Source organism: Hemicordylus capensis, chromosome 4, assembly GCF_027244095.1.
Source record: "Hemicordylus capensis ecotype Gifberg chromosome 4, rHemCap1.1.pri, whole genome shotgun sequence".
NCBI lineage: Eukaryota > Metazoa > Chordata > Lepidosauria > Squamata > Cordylidae > Hemicordylus > Hemicordylus capensis.
Window position 1 is genome coordinate 240,298,773 of NC_069660.1, and position 24,020 is coordinate 240,322,792.

The window sequence follows — 24,020 nt, forward strand, 5'->3', positions numbered from 1 at the left end:
TGGCTGACCTCCAGACAGGCTATACTAATACTCAGGAAATATTCTAAAGGACTATTCCATTTCAATAGACCTTCCATTGAATAATTTAGTCAGCCAATATTTACACTAATAGAGGCTGAGTTTAGAGTTTTAAGCAGGGGCGTAGCAAGGTTGGAGTGGGCCCAGAGACAAGATTTTAAAATGGGCCCGTCCCCCCCCCAAAGTCCAGGGCCTCCGCACACCCCAGGCCCCCAAGGATTTAAGTCTGATATTCCAAAATAAGTATGCTGCCTGCAAATACATTTCACTGAATACACACACACGTCACAATATATAGTGATATACATTGAGTACTATACATTTGTATTACTTTTAATGCCTAGAACACACTAGAAAGATGAATTATTAAAATGGGCCCCTCGCTGCAGATTAGCAAAGGAGACTTTCAACCATGCAGGGTGAACCTATGTTTGTTTTCTCAGAATTCTGAACAAATTCAGTCAAGTTTGATTGCAGGAGGTTTTTCACAGGAGGCTTTTAAAGCCCTTTAAGACACATCTCCTCTGGAATGGAGGTGCTGCATTCACATGTTGGCCAGATTGACCCTGAAGTCCCTGCAAGTTATTGGGGAGCAGTTCACACACAAGAAAAATAAAATAAAATAAAAGCACAAGACATGCTTCACAGTTCTCACTCAGACCTTCTGGGTTGCAAAACAACTTGAACATAAGTGCATTTATAAATGAATGAATGAATAAATAAAATTAATAAAATACTGTTCCAGAAGTTTTTGCAATTTTCTGCCATGAAACAAGCCACTTATAGGACTTTTTAGATAGTTTTTTTTAAGTCAGCAAATTTTCCAAGCTGTTTCAAAATAAATATTCAGAGACTTCTCAGTCCCTCCCCCCCCCATATCCAAGCCCTATGGCAAGCAGATCCCTATATATGGGGGGGGGGGGGGCGGGAAAGGTAACCACAAAAAGGAGTTCACACTCTACCTGGCAAATGCTGGTCTGGGTTAAGCAGTGCAGCAGGGGGTCTTCTGCTGCAGAGAACACTCTGGCTGCCTCCTCCTTCCTGGCTGGCTTGGGCCCTACTCGAGTTCAGGCTTCACTGCGGCCTACACGGAGGCCTCCGTGGAAGCCCCGCCCACCCGCCGATCAGCTGAGAGGCGGGAGAAAAGGAGCTCTTGGCAGCTTGCCTGCTGCTTCTATTGCGGGCCAGGAGAACAAGCTGGAGAGACGGCGAAGAGGGCAAGTGGCTGAGAGGCTATGGGGCTGGGCAGGGGGCAATGGGGAGTCACATGAGGTGCCTCTGGGGTGCCCCTCCAGGCAGTGGGGCCCCCAGACAACTGTCTCCCCTTGCCCTATCATTGTTACGCGCCTGGTTTTAAGCACAGCAAATACAATTGTCATAATTATTTAATCACAATTTAAAAAACCCAAAATTTCTTAAACTATGGGACTAAGTTTGGGAAATATAGAATTATGATGGAGTTAAAAGACTGAACTTTTCTCCCCCGTTTAAATGCGAAGTGGCCATTTCTAAGTCAGACACCTGTAAATGCTCATCATGCCTTCAGTCATTCATTCTCTCTTACTTATTCTTCTGCTTCTCTTATTAGAATGAGTAAATATTGACATAACACATTGGACTTATCTTGCCTGTGTAAAGAAGGATTCATCAAGAAATGGAATTTCAATACCCACTAGATATTAGTTAAACCACAAATTCTGAAACATATTGGTTGTTTTCATGCCATAAACACTGATCTTGCCTGCACATAGCTATGCTGATTAAACCAAATGGAATCAAGGAGTTTAAACTGAACTGAGCAAAACTGGACATTACAAACATAAGAAAAAATATATAATTAAATAAACCATCCTGTGTTTTGCATGTTTGAGAGTAAATTATTGTTATTATAATTTTGGAAAATGAGAAACCTTTCTGTAAACTATACACTCTAGAGAGGTACAAACATTTCCCACTATATGTACTGAATCACAGTTGTTTTGTAAGTTAAATATGCCTTAGGGACAGGATGAGAAAGAATTGGATGTTGGCATGCCTAACTAAGGGCTGCATCTTATTGTAGTGGAAGAATGGCAGTTCAGTCCCCAAAAAGCAAAGCAAAACCAGTTTGGTGAGAAAGTAGAAAAGCAAGAGGTCTCGAGACTAATACTAAAGGATTGAAGAACTACAAGGATTTATTTAAAGAAAAGGTTACAAACAGATGTGAAAAAGCCTGCAGATTAATTTCAGCTGTAGCTCATGGCTGAAGAGAGAGACCAAAACAAACAGCCATCTCTGGAGAGACAAAATGGACGCTAACACTGGAAGAACAAAGAGGGGAGGAGTCCAGCACTTTTATCCATGACTCTAAACTGAACCTCCCCATCTCTGGTAACGTTTAAAAAGGCACTGAAGACACATTTATTCACCCAGGCTTTTAATTAGATGTATAGTTTTAAATTTTTAATATTGGGTTTTAAGTGTTTTTAATATTTTAAATGATTTTAATTGTTAATTGACAATGTTTTAAATTATTTTAATTGTAATCCTCCCAGAGATGCAAGTTTTGGGCAGTATAGAAATATTTTAAATGTAAACAAGCAAACAAACACCCGCCCATGATCACTATGAGACATTGTAGCTGAGACATTGTAGCTGATGCTGCCAGGGTCCAAGCTCCAACACTTATGACCTGTGCAATGCCAGCAATCTGGGAAATTGGACATTCACGAGGAGTGTGTGCTCCCAATATCCAGTCATAAAAAACCAGAAATTTTCAGCCATGTTGGGTTGGCACCATGCCATTTAACCAGGATCAGTAATTTAGGATTTGATCTAGGGTTGGCAATCCCAAATAAATATCAGGTTGGTGTGGTGTCAGCCTGACATAATTGAAAATGTCTGAGTTGTTATGACTGGAATGGGAAGCGTACATGCCACATGAACCTCCAATTTTCCAGTTTGGTGGCATCGTGCGAGTTGTGAGAACCTGACCTATGTGAGCATCCCTGCTTGGATTTAGGTGAGCAAAATTAAGGAGGCATAGGCCACCGCAAACAGGCTTGCACCTCAGTTCTTCTCATCCTGCCTGTTCAAAATTGCCTCTTCCCTAGGCAAAAAACCCTATGATAATCAATAATTGGACGCAAGGTTCAACTATAAGGTATTTAATATAGGTATTTAATAATCACCCTTGAAAGTAGGAGCTATTTGTATACTTATTTATCCAAAGCTTACCCAATATGCTTTACATTTTATTATCTAACAGACTAACCCATTGGACATTTATTTCAGTATACAAATGCATCATACCTTGACTGCATTGTAACAAAAGTTGTAAAGGAGAAATGAAAGCAGGACCAGGCAAAGGTAAGTACTATTTAGTCCCATTGATTTCAATCGGAAAGCTGATGCACACTTACTTATTTGCCATTGAATCCAATAGGATTGAAACATGATTAAATCAGTGACTTTTGCCCCAGATATACAGCAAGATGCCTAGTGGATTTTATTTCGGTCTTACATTAATCAAATACTCATAGGGCAATTCTATGCATAAACTAAGACCCTCTAAGTACAATTTAACTTACTTCCAAGTACCTGTGCATAGAGTTGTAGCCTAAGTTCATTAATTATGTGAGACATATTTTTATTCACAGCACTAGTCCTAGGAATATGCCCAGTTGATATGCCTTCTACTTTTTCTTAAATGTACAACAGGAATATGAAACTGCCGAAAAAGTGTATTTAGGACTGCTGAATTTCCCTTCATAAATAGTTCCAAGTGAGATGCAAATCAAGTTTATGTCTCCTACAATCTGGGCAGTCTGCTCATTTTTTAGGTATTCCATTAGCACAGAATTCCGAGGCAATATTCTCAGTTCTGCATCGTTACATCTCACGTCCAGAAACTGCTGAGGCTGCTGACTACAGTTTTAAAGCTGCAACTCACAGTTATAAATTCCTGTTTTTGAAATGAAGATTTTATTTTCAATAGCTGTCAAGATTTTAACATTAATTTCAGTGCTTGCAGAGTTTTTCCACAATAACTAAAAGTTAAATGTTAAAAAAAAACCCCAAATAAGTAATTTTGAGGAAGTGGTGTAAGATTTACATCTTACACTCTTAAAGGCATATCACATTATTCTTGATAATAATTTTATATTGTGAACCTGAATACTACTTACTTTTTAATTTTTTCACTCTGTTACCTACTGCAGTTATCTGAAGCTTTTATTTACTTTCCCTAACTTCCTGAGATGGATCAATTTCAGTGTATGAAGAGCAGATCCAGATGTGTGCTTCTTAGTGTCTTCCTATTCAAATAGGTGTGAGTTTGGAGTTATACCAAAAAAAGTACTTTAGGAAAGCTTGAGGCAGACTAACTTGTGTTACTTACTGCCTCTTTGCATAGCAAGAGAAAATATTTTTGGACATTTATACACTATATGGCTTCATAAGGGGCAGGACTCTTATGATATATGCCAGTATTTGATTGTGAAGTAATGAGTTCTAGCTCTAGACTAATGTGGCCTTTTCTGATATAAATATGTTTCCGAATCAACTTTCATATGCACTTTTGGCAATGGAAAGTTCTCGTGCACAAGTCCTGTTGATATGACTGGGAGCTAGCAAGAATACAGGCGTGGGGCTTGTGCCTTTAGATCTCCTGTGAAAAATAACTTGTGCTTTTGATTGCCGAGAAGTGTGAAAGGGTTATGTGAAATGAGTACAGTTTTTCTAGTAACATTAGCTGCATCATAATCATACAATCGTTATTTAGAAGCACGATCCCACTTCTTACATCTCCAGCAACTAAGTGTAAATTCCATCTAGTACTTGCTACAGGTCCAATTTCTGTGTTGTACATTTCTGACAACTCACACTTTTTGTTTTTTGGAGTGGTGGTGGTGGTACTAGGGTTTTGGTTTTTTACAGTGCAGTCCAATACATGCCTACTCTGATGCAAATCCTACTGAGTTCAATGAGACTTACCCCTATGTAAGTGTATATAGGACTGCAGTCTTCAAGGGTTTCATAGTTTCATTCCAAACCTTTAGAATATCCCCCACAGTGGTTACAAACTTGATAATTGCAGCTACAATAGTGTTTAGGTAGCAAGGTTGCCTTTCTAGGATCACCTACACTGGAAATTTAATTGTATTGAACCACAGCAATAATGTCATATTTGATGGCCAATACCAGTTATAGCATAATAACAAATCACTTGCCAAACAGATCAAGCCTTGTTACTAATCACCTCCTCCTCCTCCTCCTCCTCCTCCTCTTCTTCTTCTTCTTCTTCTTCTTCTTCTTCTTCTATTTTTAGTAACAGTTTTTCTTGGTAAAGTACTGGATGAGAGTTAAAGTGCTATTGAAGTTCACAAGAACATCACACAAAGTCAATACCATTTATTTTAACATTATTGTAGTCTTGACAAATGGAAAAATATATAGCCTCAACATGCAGTTTGCTCTGGATTGTTTTCAACTACATATTTCCATCACAGTTTTTCTTCCTTCAGTCACAGAATTATTTTCCCCTCAACATTTATGGGATATATATTATATGGAAAATATATTATATTCATGGCACAGCCACTATAAAGACAATGTACTTGCTTTCAGAAAACTTTATTGCAACTCTCTTCCAAATCCTGATTTGTGCAGTGAAAACCACTGGCTAGAAAAATGCAGTGGCGCAACCTTAGAATTGATCCCAAGTGCAGTACAAGTTTAGGGGAGTTGATTTTTATCTTTGAGATAGCTGAATAGCGCATCCAGTCCTCCCTCTATAATCTGTGGCAATGGCTTGGACAAAGGGTTATGTAAAATATGGAGCCCCTTATCCATTGGATTCCAAGCAATTTTTGACAATTGGCGCAGCAGATAGAGTTCATCTGGGAGAGTCTGAATAGAATTGTAATCAACGTTTAGTAGTTCAAGAGCAGTGACGGAGCAGATAGCCCTTGGCAATGTGCGCATGTTGTTATAATCAGCAATAAAGATTTGCAAGTTGACTAGAAACTGGATACTGTCTCCAATGTTTTCAAGTCTGTTGCAGCCTACATGCAAAAAGTCTAAATTCCTCAATGCAAAAACACTTAGGGGAATGTAAGTGAACCGGTTGTTGCTAAGATTCAGCTTTCTTAGGTTTATCAGGTCTGTGATGCTTGTCGGGAGATGAGAGATACAGTTGTGGGAGAGACTCAACACTTCCAACTTCTTGCAGTGCCCAAGTTCTGTTGGTACTTCTGTCAAGGAATTCATATTGACAAATAAAACCTTCAGGTTCCTGAGCAGCCCAATCTCTTTAGGCAGTGACTTCAAGCGATTCCCGCACAGGTTCAGCACCACCAGTCTGTCAAGTTTGGACAAAGCAGGAGGAAGGACGATCAGTTGGTTGTGTGAGAGGTTCAGTTTCTGGACCTCTGGCAATCCCCACAAAAAGTCAGGAGCCCTCGTCATCCCCTTCATTATGAGGCTCAAGCTGACATACCGGAGTCCCCGCTTTAGAAGTGCTTGTGGGTCTTTTCCAGAAAGAAGAGCTTCTTCCCATGGAGGTAACTTCTGACTTCTCTTCAGCAGCATCATGCTTTTCTTCCCCTGGCCCTTTGAGCTCTCTCCCCCCATAAACCTCCAGTTTTGCTACTTCTGTTGAGTGACGTTCTATTTTGTTGCCTTCTACAACTAATGCACCTGGCAAAGGGTTTCAGCTTTCAGAAGAACCATACAACTGGATCAGCCTGAGAAGATGTGCAAAGACTTTGAAGAGCACCTTTCTCCGGTCCTCCCCGAAACAGCCTCTGCAGCTGCTGAGAGAAAGTTTCACTTTTCCAGGATGGGGCTTTAAGATGTTTTCCTTGGTGCTGTATGCTGTAATGACACACTTGCTACTGACACTTCTGAGCAAACCTGTTCCATTCAAACTGAATACCACAAGGCAGCTGTCACTGTCATTTTGTCTGGGCTTTATTGGATAGATACGCATCCTCATTGCAAAGAGGTCACCGCAATGCTGTATATAACTTTACCATGTCAGCTTTCTTGGATATCTAGTGCATGAGGTAGCAGTAGGACAATTAGGAAGAGTAACTATAAAAAAACATGGAAAGAGGATGACCCTCCTCCCCTCTCTCAGTACTGTTTATTCAGCTGAGGAGCAACTTTCACATTAAGTTCAATCCCTGCAGTCCCAAATCTGAAAGAGCTTTCATTCTTCACATCAACTATATTTTCGGGCTACATGGGGAAAAATATTATGAAAATTTTTCAGTGTTGAAATGAAACTGCCTGTTGAGTGAAAATGCCTGTTGGGAATATTTTACTGAAATATAGCCAAAGTACATAATACCTTTGTTAGGACCAATTAAAATATTACAAATTAGTGTGCAAGCTTTCTTGTTCTCCAGGATATTTCAGGACCAACTGAAATATCACAAAGTAGTGAGCAAGTTTTCAAGTACTCCAGACCTCTTCATCAGTCTGAAACAAGGTGGCAGGGGTTGGGGAAGGGAGACAAAGTGGGACATGATGGAAAAGCCCGTTTGCCTCTCTGCCCTTGATTTCCTAAACATCCTGCCCAATGAAGAGTTCTGGAGAACTTGAAAACTTGCTCACTACTTTGTGATATTTCAGTTGGTCCTAATAGAGGTATTACCCTTACTTTAGCTTTGGGGCCTCTGCAATGGATTAACATGGCTACTTATGATTTCTGTTTGTTTAGGAAAGCATGGCTAACTCTTATCTTTGAACTGCACCCCTTAACTAATAGAAGCCAATTTTAGAGTTTTGTCTCCTAACTACATACAGGTTGAGTGCCCAACTGGACATGATGGCAGAACAAATGGAAAAGTAGAGCTGACAGATATAAGAAAGACTCTTTGAGCTCATTCTCATGACCAGCCCTACCTGCATAGGACAGAGCTAGCCCAAGGCTGGTTGTGAAAAGCACTGGGATCACTCCCAATCCCACTGCTCCTCTTCTGGATAGCCCTGCTTTTCTCACCAGAATGAGCATGTGCCTCCTACCTCACTCCTGGGTCGTGTGGGTGTTCAGATTGTTGGCAGTTCCTCCTGGGCTGCCGGCAACCATCTTTGCCATAGAGCCATTGAAGAAGTTGCAGCCTGGCAGCAGGAACTTTCAATGCACTGCACTGAAATGCAATACACAATGCACTGCATTGTGGGATTCCTGGTGGCCCGGTTTCATCCCCCGTTGCTCCTGTTCACTGTGCTGCTGGGCATGCGGACAGCAGAGCTTTGTTCAGGCTCTCATCATGTGGGGAAAGTAAGGTAGGCTCCTGCGTTTCCCCATTCCTAGTCACCTTGGCCATGTGGATGACCTTTTTGTCTTTTTCAGCTACTGACAACCACCGATACTGCCAAATACTTTGCATTGCCATACTCACCATTCTAACTCAAAAAGGGAAAGAGAATTGAATTTGATATATCAGTGTGAAATATTAATGATGGATGAGCTCTGCTTAATGAAGCACCATTAGCTCATTTGCTCTAATAAAAAGCTCTGGGTCTTTCTAAGAGAGATCCAGGAAATTTGGAAAGAGGAAGCTTCCCCCCACTCTGGTCTCCCCTTTTCCAAAGGTTATGCTAGTCAAAGGAGAGGGGAAGTAGGCAGAGCTCTCCTGCAGAGTATCCACTGCTGCTGGGTGCCCTGGAAAATGAAATCCCTAACACTTCCTAGTCCAATCTATCGAGAGAAGAGTTGTGGAATGCTTTCTTTCCCAGTTTCCTAGCAGCAATGGATGCCTACAGGAGCATCTAGGTCTGACCTTCAGCCTTGCCACAGCTGAAGCCCTCTCACATGTTCTCCCTGCCATAGCCCGCCTCTTAACTAGGGTTTTGGTAACCAACCAACCAACCAACCAACCAACCAACCAACCAACCAAGGGTTTTAGGAAAGTGGGTCATGGCAGTAGGAAAGGATGAAAACTTACCCGGGCAAATATGGAGGCCTAGCTAGTCCAAACTGTTATTATGAGCCATGCCCAAACTTTAGAGAGCTTTTGGTGGTTGTAATGGCTCATTATTGTTGGAGAAATGCATTTCTGAAACTTTCCCCCCCATTCTGAATGTCACTATTACATCTCTACCACGAAGATACAGTACCTTGGCTGAAGCTCCTTTTGGTACTTCCCAGCCACTTTTAAATTCTTGCAGCATTAAACTGGGAAGAAAAGCCCAGCCCTGAGCAGTTTGTTTTGTGGGGTGACAAGCAATTTGAATAATACAGAGATTATGTAAATGATAAGGATAAACCCTACCTTATATTAGGCAGGTAATGTACAGATTTATGAGTTACAGTAGAGAGGTTCCAAAGCAGGTCATGCAGATTCAAAAGGTACACTCTTCTACCTAGCTGGGCAAAGATAGATAGATACAGTAGATAGATAGATAGATGCAGAAACACGATGAGAGCTCAGTAAGAGAAATGACCTTGTGCACTGGACAGTCAGCAGTTACATACTCCAAGCTGCCTGGGATGTTTTATATAGAAAAGGCAGAATAAAAATACATTTAATGAATACATAATAAATCAATGAACTGGAGACCTTTTGGCCCAGCAAGGACATGTCTTCCCTTGGACAGGTGTGCCTCAAAGACATGCCCAAACAGATGATCTGTATTATCACTATGTAGCTGAATGGGGCTGTGCACACACAGCTCCAGCTGCTGGATCAGGTTTTGTACCAAGGGAAGCCACACCACACATACAACACCTGTTGTGTATATGTTGTTTTCTTCTAGCTAGAAATAGGTACAAAGCAGCTTCTCTCGCACGCACATGCCCCTAGACGAACTGGGGGATATAGCCACATGCCACAAAATGAATAAGTGAGCCTTCAGAGCAATCTGCAAGCAACATCCGCTCCCTTTCATGGAAGAGCTTTGCATGTAGTGACAGTAACTGCAACTGCTAACAATTACTCTTTTGTGACACTGTACTCCATTATATAGGGCCTTTTAATCAGGAATAGTCTATAATTATATGCAGAGTGTAAATCACACACAGTAGGCCAGTTCTCACAATCATTAACAGGGGAGGATACGCCTCCTACCCATGTCCAGAAGCTGTGTGTACTCCTGTTTTCTGACAGTCTGTAAGTAAAAAGCAAGGTAGGAATGGGAGGTAGGGATTGCCTGGGTTAGAGGGCTCTGTCCTACCTAGCAGCTCTTTAACAAGATAGGACAAAAAGTTCTCCAATCCAGCTGACTTCCTCCCCTACTATCTTGCTTTTTACTCACAGATGACTGGAAAATAGGAGCCCCTAAACTTGGGTATGAGGGAAGGTTCTCCTACCCAATTGATTATTGTGAGCGCAGTCTGCATCTCCATCAGAAATGGCATGTTATTGATACAGTACATGCAATATCCAGAGTCATATCATCTTGTTGTGAGCCAAGCCTGATTTGTATACTAGGTATGCTCTGGAGCTAGCACAGGAAATTGGGCTTGTTTCACCAGAAAGAAGACCAAACACTCTCACATAATTCAATGGGCTTTACTGAGTGTAAAAGCTTACCAGAGCAACAGCATCAATCTAACTGAGCAGGAAACAAAACACTCAATCATAGCTACTAGTAATAGCAAAGCAGTATTCTTAACGATCATCTGTGTGTGGATGCTGGTCATCTCAGTAATTACTTCTAACTAGCAAGAGATAGAGATTCTGGAAAGGAGAACGGGGAGGGAGTTGCTTGGAAGGAGGTATGGCAGAGCACCAGGGTTAGTGAAGGGGATGGAAGTTGGGGGCAAAGGCTGGTTCTTGAAAGAGGCATTTTACCAGATCTTGTCGTGGCCAGATGGATGCAAGGCTAGGGTCCATTACTGGAGAGCATTGCAAACAGGGCTTCTGGTGGATTGCTGGTGCTGGGGTTCACAGACAGAGTTAGGCCTTGATTCTTCACCCTGCGGCAAATATCACTGAGCAGGATCTTGTCTGCAGGTCCCAGGCCTCTGCTAGGTCCGCAGCTAGACAGCCGGTACTTGGGGTGTGCATATGAACAAGTTTTGCTTGTTAGGCAAAGATTGCTGAAGTCCTGTCCGGAGAGCTCACTTTTTAATATTTGTTCGATCATTTGATCTCAATGTAAGCGTTTTTTCAAGATCTCAGCATCCTTCCTGAATCTCAAAGTGTTAATTGCTCATGGCAATGTCTATTATTGTGACGTATTATTGTAAACTGCCCAGAGACATAAGTTTGGGGCAGTATAAAAATTTGTTAAACAAACAAACAAACAAACAAACAAATAAATAAATGTCAGAGGAAGGCTGAGGAGGCCCATCTCCTGCTTAGTGTCAGTCAGTGTTATCAGGAAACATTGTATTTTTATGTTCTTAAAACAATTTGCATTTCTGAGCTTTGCAGATGGGCATCCTCTCTGGTCCACAGACTTCTGGCACCTTTGCCTCAAAGAGTGTTAAAAGTCAAAGGTATTAAGAAGGAAGAGCCTAAGCTATGTGTGTGAGACATAGACATAAATCCCTTCTTGTGTAAATCTACCTAGTGTGCAATTCCAAAACATTCCAATGTAACAGCAAGAGGATACATGTGTGAGACTAGTAATAAATGCATCTGATTAAGGCAAAACATGTAGGTGACATCAACTTTGTAAATATTCTGCCAGAGGAAATGTGGGATTAGTTTCCAGCTTTCCCAAAGCCATCACCTGAGAACAATTTGGCTAGTCCCATAGGAGTTAGTTCACTTAGAGTTCAGGCATCAATTGATTTCTTAATAAAGTAGAATCAGACACAGGCCTTGATTTCACATAATTTTGGATTTGTAACTCCGGGCCCAATGTGGTGGCCAGGGTGGCCACAACGATCTCAAAGTAATACAGTTTGTTATTTTCAGGATGAGTCTGATAATCCTTATATTTAGACCAAATGATAGTTTATCTTGCTCTTCATTTACACTTTCTATTCATTGTAGTAGGTAAAAATTCAATTGCCTATTATTGCTTTAAAATGGTAACTCCTTAGAATGGTATGCCTCCTTTCTTTTTCTCTCAGCTCAGCAGCAGCCACTTCTAGCTTCCAGTTCAGTTTCCATTCCATTACTTTAGACCACGATGTCTTGAGGGCGGACAGAATGAAAAGGGAAGCTGGAAATTAATTGAGCAAATAAAATCTCATTCTAGCTGTTATTAAATTTAAATCCATTGCATTTTCCTTAAATTGAAAGCACCAAGACTTGATGCTCATTCCTCATCAAACTCTGAAAAGCAGTGCCGCAGATAAATTTGACCTAAAGGGAAAGGGGGTTCAGCAAGTTGCATCGCAAGTCCATTACAATAATGAATGGAAAACACACACACACACAGCCAGGGAGCTAATTCAATCAAAGCTGCTTCAGAGGTTTAATCTCAGATTCATGACTGCTGTACAAATTATACCGATATTAAAAGAAGTTTTGGTATACCTGATAAATAATAAATCACAATCCAGTTAGATTTTCCTACATTACGTGCCTTGTCCTTAGTAACAGATTTATCAGAGGTACCACCAGATGAGAAAGTAAACATATCTTGTTTTTGTCTTATTTATTTATTTATTTATTACATTTCTATACCACCCAAAACTTGCATCTTTTGACTTGACGAGGAAGTACTAACAGTTCACAATTCTTTGATATTTAAAGCACTGAGAAACTTCGGCTTAAGACAGCTGACACCAGATGCAAGGGGCATGGCTAAATGCTCCCGGCATCTGATATCAGATGCAGGGGATGGGGCTCGGGGGTCCGCGACAGTGGCTGAACATGGGCCGCTGCTGGCCTCCCTCCGCCACTGGTCCAGCCGAAGCAAGATGAAACTGGTTTTCAAAAAGGCCTACTTCTCAGAATGTACTACATATATTCAGTTTCATTCTCCATTCGAGGGGCATAAAAATTCAGTTTCATTCAGTTTCATTCAGTTTCATTCTCCATTCGAGGGTACAAGGGGTGCTCAGGGACAGCCCAAGACATTTTGCTGCCTGAGGCAACGGACAGTAGGACGTTCCCCCCAACTGTAGGCGGTGTTCAGTATTCTCAGGCCATGCTGCTGAGAGTGGCAGCATTTGACCACTTTCAAACTATGCCACCAAGACAGACAGTGGTGGCAGGGGTGTTCCTAGCTTGCTTCATGGGGGAAGAGGGAAGAAAGAAGCATGAAGAATGAGGCAAGGAAGGAAAAATTAACAATATGCCCAAGCAGGGTGAGAAAGAGTGGTAGAAGAGGGCAACAGGGAAGAGTGTGAGGAGACACTCATGGTGGAGGTGGGCTGATGCTTGCTTTCCTCTGCACTCCTGTTCATGAAGATGCCTGAGGTGATGGCTTCATTGTACCTCATGGTAGGGATGTGCACAAACCATGGTTTGAGCACATTTCGAGAGTGACGTGGTGGAACTTTAAGAAAGAGAAGAGCAGGTCCTTACCTGCTTCCTGCTCAGGCAATGTGCGTCCCAAGACATCCCACATGGCGGCAGCGCGGACATGGCATCCGCACATGTATGGGTGCCATTTGCCTAATAACTAAAAAAGAAATAATCAGGTCATAGTGACTGGTGGCGGCTTTGTAGTCCATCTAATCCAAGCCTGCTCAATGCAGGAAATTCAGAGTTGGATTATCCCCAGCAGATGGGAGTCCAGCCAAAACCTGAAGATCTCCAGGATGGGGGAGTCCTTCCCAGGCAATTGGTTCTGTTATCAAACTGTTGTTATCAATATTGAAATGTTCAATTTCTCCTAACGTTCAATTGAAATCTGTCCTCCTGTAATTTAAATAATTTAGATCTAGTCCTGACTTCTGAGGCAGCAGAGAACAGGTCCTTGCCCTCTCCTTTTCCACAGGAGAGGGTAAAACCTGTGTAAAAGCCCAACAGGTTTTTGAAAAGTGCTATCAATTCCCCCATTCAGTCTTTTCTGCAGGCTAACCTACGCAGTTCTTTCAACCTTTCCTCGAGGGGCTTATTTTTGCAATTGATTTTTTTTTTGACCAAATGTAGAACTTTGAATATGTCTCTGTTAAATTTCATTTTGTTAATTTTCATTCTATCAAGGTCATTTTAAATTGCGTCCCTATCTTCTGCAGAGTTAGCTATCCCTCCCAGTTTTGTGTCATCTGCAAATCTGATGAGCAATCCCTCTACCTCTTCATCTATGTCACTGATGAAAATTTTGAAAAGTCCCAGCACTCTACCCAAAACCTCCCTCCAGTTTGATTAGAAGACATTGATGAGGATGATTTTATAGCCAGTTCTGAGTCCACATGAAGATATTGTCGTCTAATACACATCTGACCAGCTAGCTAACCTAAATCATATGAGGAACTTTGTCAAATGCTTTGGTGAAATCAAGATAAATTATGTCCACAGCATCTCCATTATGCACTAAGCTAGTAACCTATTTTTAAAAAGTGACAAAGTTAGTCTGGCAGATTGTTACTGTTATTCTTGACAAAAGCCATGCTGGCTTCTACTAATCACTCACTGTTATGAAGATGCATACAGTTTCAATGATTTATGTTCTGTTCTAGTATCCTTCCTTGTATCCAGGCCTGTTTGATCACTCTGTATCTTCCAGGATTCTCCCGTTCTCCCTTTTTGGACAACATGAGTCACCTCCATCCTATGGCATCTCACCCATTTCCCAGGATTTATTGAAGATGATAACCAGAGATTCTTACATCAACAAGTTCTTTTAGCAATTCATTTGACCCTGAAGACTTGAACTCATTTAAGGTTGATATGTGTTTCCTGATCCTTATCATTCTTGACTGAAATCCTGACTTCTCACTGTTCATGCTGCCTTTGTGCATAAAGTTCCCTTTTTGGAAGAAGATGGGGGCAAAGCAGGAGCTGAGCAGTTTCACTTGCTGTCATCCATTAACATTTTACTGTCCTCACTGAACAGCAGACTAGGGATGTATACAAAACCAGCTTGGCCTGTTTGTTCCGAATTCAAACCAGCTTCAAACAGGGGTGGGTAGGTTCGGTTTTGCTCACACACACAGACATGATTTGGTGTGAATTTGAACCCGATTTGAACCGGTTCTGAAATATATTTTACATAGGGTATAATGGGGACTTGAATGGGCCCATTATTCCCTATGTAGAGCACCTAGGGGCGCAAAACTGGTGTGGGTGGGTGGCACCCAGGGGTGCCACCCACCCACCAAACCCCAAAGCAATCACACACTTCTGTGATTATTAATGAATTGCTGAAGATTTTTTTTTTCTCAATTTTTGTAGTTCTCCCATAGGGAATAATGGGGATTTGAGGCAGCCCCATTCTTCCCTTTGGGAGGTGCCAGGGCACCCCAAAGTGGGTCTGGGAGCATGTCAGGTATGGCATCAACTCCTTCCAGGCAGTCCCAAGGTTGTAGGATTTATTGTTGTTGTTTTTTAAATAATTGTTTAAACGAATTTTCCCCTTCATTGCAGTGCATTAGGAGGACTTCTCCATTCATAAGTACTGTGTGTGTGTGTGTGCTCTTATTAAGGGCACACACGCAGTACTTATGAACAGAGAAGTCCTCCTAATGCATTGCATTGAAGGGGGAAAATTCGTTTAAACAATTTTTAAAACAGCAACAACAGTAAATCCTACAAACTTGGGGCTGCCTGGGGGCAGTTGAGGCCATACCTGCCGTGCCCCCAGACCCACTTTTGGGTCCCCTGGGCAACCCCCAAAGGGGAGAATGGGCCGGATGAGCTGCCTCAAATCCCCAGTATTCCCTATGGGAGGAATACAAAAATTGGAAAAATCTTCAGAAATTCATCAATAATCACAGAAGTGTCAAAAACACAGCACTAGTCTACCAAGCAGACCCTCACCACACCAGCAGAACCACCAGCAGCAGGGACCAGAGGAAGCCAAGCAGCAACTGCAGCCAGAGTGATTGGCTAGGTCAGAGGTTTGGCTTTAAATAGGATTTGAAGCTCCCTCCTTTGGGAGCCCCTACCTTTGCCCTCCCCCCTGGCCAATAGGGTGCCAGTTCTCAAGGACTGGCACAGTGCAAAGCCTACCAGAGAGCCAGATTCATCTGGCCAATCAAGGAACCAAGAGCTCAGCCAATGAAATCAAGCAAAACAAGTCACACAAAATGGAGCACAAGATCTAAAATGGCCACTAGAACCTTCGAACCAGCTTGAACTGGGCTCGATCAGTTCAAACTTGGACCGGCATTGCCAATGCAATGTCCTGTTTGGTCTGAGTTCAAGCCTTCGAACCGAACCGTTTCAAATTCGAACCGGTTCAAATTCAAGCCAGTTTGCACATCCCTACAGCAGACCTGCCCTTGTCTCCCTCTTAACATTCTTGAAAAATCCCTTTGTTGTTCTTAGCATTCCTCACCAACCTCAGTTTGTTCTGAGCTGTCCTGACACTGTTGTTACACACCTGGGTCAGGGGTATAGTTATAATTGAGCAGATAGGTTCAACATGGGACCCACAGCTCCTGAGGGCACCCCAGCTCCACCCCTCCCTATTTTCTTTATTACATCCCTCACTCCAAGGGGCCACTTGGGAGAGGGGTGAACACAGGCCCCCTCTCCCCTAGTTACGCCCCTGGTCTGGGCTACTCATATAGTTGTTCTTGATGATCTGACCTTCCTTCCATTTCTTATACATGTACTTGTATAGCTCAATGCTAAGCTTTTCATAAAGTCACATTGGCTGTTTTAGAGATATCTCTCCCACCCCCCAGCCCCCGCTGAAATTGCAATTGCAATTGCACCCTTACTATCTTTCTTCAGGAACTCCTGGAGCCATCTTGGACTCTTTCTTCATTTGTTTATCTAGCCCATAAATCCTGCCTAGCACTTCTGTATTGTTATTAAAGTCAGATTCTTGAAATCTAAGCTACATGCTTGACTATGCTCATTTTTAGCTATCCATGAGATCAAGAGTTCCAGCAGTAAATGGTCAGTCCCGTCCCCCCCCCAAGTTTCATTTCCCTATTAGTTAGGATTGAGTCAAGGATAACTGATCCCACTGTTCCTTCTTTCATTTCTGAAAGACAAAGCTATCAACAGAATTTGTCAGAAATTTGTTAGCGAGTCAGTGCTTAGTAGAGTTTGTCTCCCAACAGATATCAGCTGAAGTTCCCCATTACTAGGGATGTGCGGACAGGTCTGGCGGTCCAGAGGTTTGGTCCGGTGGTTCAAGGGTTCAGGATTGAACCGAATCACCACCACCCCCAGTTCTGTCCAAACCAGAATCAAACCTCCAGACAGTTTGCGGATTTTTTTAATTTTTTTTTTTTTAATGAATGTAAAAGTACCTTTAGCCCCTTCGGGGGGATTCCTGTATGCCGTGGTGTGGGGAGGGAGTACTTATGAACAGAGAACCCTTGCAGACCCCCCACCCCATGGCATACAGGAAGTCCCCTGAAGGGGCTAAAGGTACTCTTACATTCATTCATTTTTTTAAAAAATTAAATTTAGCAAACTGTCCGGGGGGGGGGGGAGTGTTTGATGGGGGCCGGGCCGGACCTGGCCAGTCTGGTTTGAGTCCGGTCTGGACTTGAACCGAACTGGGCCAGCTGGTTCCGTGCACATCCCTACCCATTATTACTAATGCTTGCTTCCTTGTAGCATCATTGTTCAGGGAAGCATAAAATGCATCTTCTGTCTAGCATGCTAGTTTGTAATTGTCTCTAAGAAGCCACCTAATGGAGCAGCAGGGAAGTAACTTGGCTAGGGAGCAAGAGGTAGCTGGTTCGAATCCCCACTGGTATATTTCCCAGACTATGGAAAACACCTATATTGGGCAGCAGTGATTTAGGAAGATCCTGAAAGGCATCATCTCATACTGTGCAGGAGGTGGCAATGGTCAACCCCTCCTGTACTCTACCAAAGAAAACCACATGGCTCTGTGGTCGCCAGAAGTCAACACTGACTCAACAGTATACCTTTACATTTAATAGTCTCTAACTGTAATGTCCCCCCCCCCCCCTTTTCCATTCAAAGAGAGCTGAATCAAAGAACAAAACTTTCAGATAAATGGAATGCCCTATGATCCTTTTCTGTACTTTCTTCACTGACACAGATCCAATTTATAGATTAAAAGAAATGAGAAACTTTCAGAAAATGAAGCCCAGCAAGTGGGAAGAACTTGGTTTCAAACACTGCATCTCCAACTTGAACAGATTATTTGAAACCATGTTTTAATGAGCAGTTTAGTCATATTTGTATATGAGTTACATCTACCCACACTCCCTTCTCCCATCTGTATTATTCCCATCTTCTTATACAAAAACAATTCAGCAGCTCAGTCTGTGGAGGAAAACTGAAATCCTGTGGGAGTCAGTGCTCTATGTTCTGAATCTCCTTACTCAGCTCAGTACTTGAAACATCTACAGTATTGATAGCCATGGTCCCTGTCACTGGTCAGCACTGAGAGCTGCAGGGCCCTGTTCTCCATTTTCATAGCAGAATTTGCCCTTTGGCTGTTCATATTTTGATATGACATGCTTATGGAGCCCCTGGTGGTGCAGTGGTAAAACTGCCGCCCTGTAACCAGAAGGTTACAAGTTCGATCCTGACCAGGGGCTCAAGGTTGACTCAGCCTTCCATCCTTCCGAGGTCGGTAAAATGAGTACCCAGAATGTTGGGGGCAATATGCTAAAAATCATTGTAAACCGCTTAGAGAGCTCCGGCTATAGAGCGGTATATAAATGTAAGTGCTATTGCTATTGCTATTATGGTCAGAAGGTATTTAGAAGTAAGATCATGACTCTCTGATTTAGTATCACACATAGCATTTTTCACTTTATTCATTCATTTATGAACTGAGCATTTTTGTCTATACTGAAGAAAATGCTGATTATACATTATACACACATGCACAGCCCTACATATTCTGTAGGGGTTGCATTGCAACCTAGATATTTTGCATACTTTGTGGACAAAATTTTCTTATTGTATTCTAGGGTTAGCATCATTATGTTATAAGTATAAAGGTATATCACCATTATGTTCCGGATTATTTAATGTTGGGCGCATGGTAGATTTTTCAGTATAATTTTTTCTGTGCAACTTATGTACTACCAACTGCGATTGCTTAAATAATAGGTAGGCTCTTACAAGGTTGTTTTAATGATGCAATCAAACAGCGACATCTAGTGGACACATGTAATTATTTCAGTTGTGCAGCGGGGAGGATCCCACCTGTACTGTTTTGTGAGGAGGATTCTTCTAATAAGCGTGAAAGAAGATCAAGTAAAAACAAACCTTAATTTTAAAATATCACTGGAGTGCAAGAAGACATGAAATCTTGCAAGAGCATCACAAGCTGCAGTGATAAGAAATGAAAAATAAGCTGTGTCTCAACAACGAAGAGAACATTTGAACACAAGCTAGCAATGCATTCATTGCATCCCTTTGCTAAATATTGTTCTGCAGGTCTCAGTTATATAATCTATTACTCTGTAATTCAATAAACTGAGGCAGAGGCATGCTATGTTTATTTCCGCTTGTCACGATAACATCAAGGTTAAGGTAAATGGATTTCCATGGAAATAATATATACTGTATATATTGTTATAAGGCTTTCAACTGATTGATTAATTAATCAGAGACAAAGTGGACAAATTTGGTGCTGGAGGGGAGAGACAGCTGGGGGTGGAGAGAGGGAGGGAGGGAGGGAGTTGGCACAGCAGTGGAGAAGACAACAAGGAGAGGCTTGTGCCCAAAGCTACTTGCAGGTGCATGCTGCTTTGCTGGCCTGCAAAAGCAAGCAGTGGTCGTGTGCCCCAGAAAATGTGGCCAGAGTAGGGGAGAAAGGAGAGCATTGGGGCCAGTATAGTAGAGGGCAGACCTATGAAGCAGCAGGAGCAGGGGTGGTGATGGAGGTGGGGATAGGGTTGGTGAAGGTGGGGAGGGGAAGCACAGAGGTGGGCCGGGCAGTGGAGGGGAAGTCAGGGTAGTGTAGCAGACAAGTGGGGTGATACCAACAGTGATCACACTCACTGCCCTGTGAGTGATGCCCTCACCAACCTGTGGTGCACTTACCACTTGAGGCCATCGCTTCACGTGGCCTCATAAGAGAGCTGCCCCTGAGCGAACCTAAAACCAGTGCAACTTAAGCATGATTTAGTATGTGATTCTTGCTTATTTTGAATTAAATGTGGTTGGGCTCACTAAGACGTAGCACTTTGGTGACATAGGTTACATTGCAGACTGTTTTCTACCAAGTCAGACTATTGGTCTATCTAGCTCAGTATTATCTACATTGACCGGCAGTAAGAAGAAGCTCAGGAAGTAGAGAGTTGGGGGGAAATGACTGTATTCACAATGGTAGGAAGTAAACAGTGGGATTCAACAATAATCTATGTTGTGACCAGTACTGTTTCACTTATTCATAAATGAGCTTGAGCAGTGCTGTAGGTAGGTTTTCCAGATGATACGAAATAGTTTCTAAAGGAGAAAACCCAGGCAGGTGGTGATGAACTCCAGAAGGATGTTTGCAAAGTGGTAGTAATGGCAACAAAATGTCAAATGAGATTCAGTATAAGTGTGTGCCCACTAGCCCCCCCCCCCCAAAATCATACATGCACTGATGGGATCTTAACTGGAGTATCCATGCAAGAGATCTTGGAATGGTGGTAGTGGTTTTCAATGAAAACATCAGGTCAGTGTGCAATAGCAGTGAAAAAGGCAAAAGCCATTTAGTGATGGTCAGAAAAAGGGACAGAAAATAAAATAATTAGTTTGATGCTGCTGGTATGTACACCTATATAGTGTGGCCGCATTTGGAATCCTATGTACAGTTCTGGTGTCCTCATCTAAGAGAGGATATTGCAGAGATGAAAGGGATGCATAAAAAGGGCATCTACAATGATCAGGGATTGGAGTCCCTTCCTCTGCAGAAAAGCTGAAGTCTTTGTTGGCGGGGGGGGCAGGGGGAGAGTAAAGTTTATGAAATTTTGAATAGTGTGGAGAAAGCAGATAAAAATGTGCCCTCTCTCATAAAACCACAACTACAGTTTGAAATTGATTGGCAGTAGGTTAAAGACAGACAAAAGGAAATATTCTCCATACAATGCATGCATGATTAACTTATAGAATTTGCTTTGACAGGCTGAAGTAACGACTTAGAAGGGAGTGTGTGCCTCTGAATGCCAGTTTCTGAGAGCTACACAGTGGGCAAGAGCTGTTGCCTCTTCATGTCCTGCCTATGGGCTTCCCAGAAGCATCTGCCTGCTAATGTTGTAAACTGAATGCTAGACTAGATGGATCCTGGGTCTGATCAGGACTCAGGACATGTTTTAAGTGTGCTTAAGGTTACATCTTCAGAGGACTGCTAAATTTGTTGCAAACTTCACTATTATGCTGTGCTTAGTACAGCTGTGCTGAATTTTCATCCACAACAATTTTCCAGGTGAAAGTGGTGGTTTTGGAGTCAGGGGAAAGAGTTTTCTTGCTTGTTTGCAACTTTATTGTAGCTGCTTGCTTCCCTGGTCCCAGCAAATCAGGGATTGTGTTTAGGCAGTGCAATTCACTCAAAAGTGAGCCAGCGTGGTGTAGTGGTTAGAGTTCTGGACTAGGACCGGGGAGACCCGAGTTCAAATCCCCATTCAGCCATGAGACGAGCTGGGTGACTCTGGGCCAGTCACTTCTCTCTCAGCCTAGCCTACTTCACAGGGTTGTTGTGAAAGAGAAACTTAAATATGTAGTACACTGCTCTGGGCTCCTTGGAGGAAGAGCGGGATATAAATGTAATAATAATAATGACATCACTTTTGCAGTCAATCAAATTTGGCAATCTTATGCTAACACAAAACCAAATCAGTAGCAAGAAGCATTGTTCTCACTCTGCACAGGCTTCCTGATTACACCTTGTGTGTTGGACTAGGACAGGGAAAACTCGAATCCCTATTCAACCATGAAACTCACCGGGTGACTCTGGGCCAGTCATGTATCTCTTGGCCTAATCTACCTCACAGGGTTGTTGTGAAGATAAAAATAACCATGCACACTGCTCTAAGCTCCTCAGAAGAAGATATAAATGTAATAATAATAAATAAATAAAATATAGCCAAACGCTTCCTGCCCTCACACTGAATGAGTGGATATTTTCATCCACTTTCACAGGACACATTTAAGAAAAGTTGTTGTTGTTGTTGTTGTTGTTGTTGCTGTTGCTGTTGCTGTTGATGAAACATGCCTACGTTGTTACCTCAGCCCTTTGCCACACATTGTTGATTATTTAATAAATATTAAATAAAATTATAATAACTATTTTCATAAAGATCTTCCATCCACACATACACACCCTTGAGATTCTATATAACTGATTTCAGCAATAGCTGAAGAGCAGAAGGCACTGGAAGTAACTTAACCTGACCCCTCTTCCACTTGGACCTTTTAAAAAGTCTTTTAACATTTTTAGCTCTCGGGCGGGGGGAGAATTGCTTTAACAAAAAGTAATAATTTTGGTTTTTTATACAATGGATTAGTATTTCTAATGATTTTAAAGAAAGGAATTAGGTCTTGTCAGAGCTGATTATGTAATGCAAACAAATTGAACCAAGAATAAGTGTATATGATTTAAGATACACCAAGATACATCAAGTATATGACTTAAGATACCCCTAAGATACATCAAGCAGCCACCTGATAGCACAGTGGAAAAGCAACCTGCAGGAGACTGTTTGAATCCCTGCTGGTGTGCTTCCCTGAATATGGGAAACTCCTATATCAGGCAGCAGCGATATAGAAAGCTGCTGAAAGGCATCATCTCATACTGAGCGGGAGATGGCAATGGTAAACCCCAACTGTACCCTACCAAGAAAACCAGATGGCACTGTGGTCGCCAGGAGTCGACACTGACTCGATGGCACAACCTTTCCTTTAAGATACACCAAACAGCACAACTGTAAGGTAAAGTGTGCAATCCAGTCGGTCACTCCTGGTGACCACAGAGCCCTGTGGTTGTCTTTTGGTAGAATACAGGAGGGGTTTACCATTGCCTTCTCCCACGCAGTATGAGATGATGCCTTTCAGCATCTTCCTATATCGCTGCTGCCTGTACCATTCTAGTAAAATACTAAGTTGTTAAACAGAAATAAAAGGTATAAAACCAGACAATATCAACAACGTTGTAAAGGTCATTTTGAAAAGGATGGTCTTATATTGCTTCTTAAAAGTATGCAAATAGAAAAGTGGGTATCCTTCGGCAGGTTCATTAAAAGGTTAGATCATTATTTAAAAGCCCCTGTGTTGTTTCCCCCACTGAGATCGAATTTCAGCCAAAAGATCTTCCAGTAGGCTGGCGTTAAAAGATGGGTGGGTGTACATGGCAAAAGAGTATTTTGTTTATTAACTGGCTTAGGTCCAGGGCAGGCGCAGACCGTGAATGCGCCTCCGGGGGGGGGGGGGGGCGATGGGCAGCTTCTTTAAGTGTAAACGGAGCCGGTGCTCCGTGCCGCCCAGCAGTCCCTGCAAGGGAATCGCCTCCACCACTCACCTGGCCACTGGCAGGGGCTTGCCTCCATGGGAGCCAGGTGAGTGACAGAGGCAATTCTCCGTTTATTTATTTGATTTCTATACCGCCCTTCCAAAAATGGCTCAGGGCGGTTTACAGAGAAATAATAAATAAATAAGATGGATCCCTGTCCCCAAAGGGCTCACAATCTAAAAAAAAAAAATCAGAACATCAGATAGACACCAACAACAGTCACTGGAGATACTGTGCTGGGGGTGGATAGGGCCAGCTACTCTCCCCCTGCTAAATAAAGAGAAACACTATGTAAAAAGGTACCTCTTTGCCAAGTTAGCAGGGGTTAGCACTTAACCAAGTTAGCGCTTAAAGAAACTGCCCGCCACCCCCCGGAGGCGCGTTCATGACCTGTGCCTGGTCCAGGATACTTAAGAGAATGCCTTCTCTGTCGTGAACCCTGTCGCCTATTCATGTCGTCTGGAGAGGTCCAGTTATGGTTGCTGCCAACTCGTTTGGTGGCAGCTTGGGACTGCGCCTTCTTGTGGCTGCCCCAGGGTTTTGGAATGCACTCC

The 24,020-nt window shown here is 42.4% G+C and overlaps 2 protein-coding genes across 2 annotated transcripts in view; one reads left to right on the forward strand and one right to left on the reverse strand.

The window, feature by feature from the left end:
* The first annotated feature begins 3,134 nt into the window (after nucleotides 1-3,134).
* LAMA1 (laminin subunit alpha 1) overlaps nucleotides 3,135-24,020 on the forward strand; it is a 197,645-nt gene continuing 176,759 nt past the window's right edge. Inside the window, exon 1 of the mRNA XM_053250001.1 lies at nucleotides 3,135-3,366. Coding sequence (XP_053105976.1) covers nucleotides 3,345-3,366 — 22 coding nt within the window. The 5' untranslated portion in view covers nucleotides 3,135-3,344. The remainder of the gene's footprint in view (nucleotides 3,367-24,020) is intronic.
* Nucleotides 5,395-6,909, reverse strand: LRRC30 (leucine rich repeat containing 30). The gene has a single exon (XM_053250003.1). It carries the CDS (start codon nucleotides 6,628-6,630, stop codon nucleotides 5,734-5,736), a length of 897 nt encoding a protein of 298 aa, XP_053105978.1. The 5' UTR covers nucleotides 6,631-6,909; the 3' UTR covers nucleotides 5,395-5,733.

What these genes read in the sequence shown, in the direction of transcription:
- LRRC30 (XM_053250003.1), bottom strand. Translation starts at nt 6,630, where the DNA reads ATGGGGGGAGAGAGCTCAAAGGGCCAGGGGAAGAAAAGCATGATGCTG.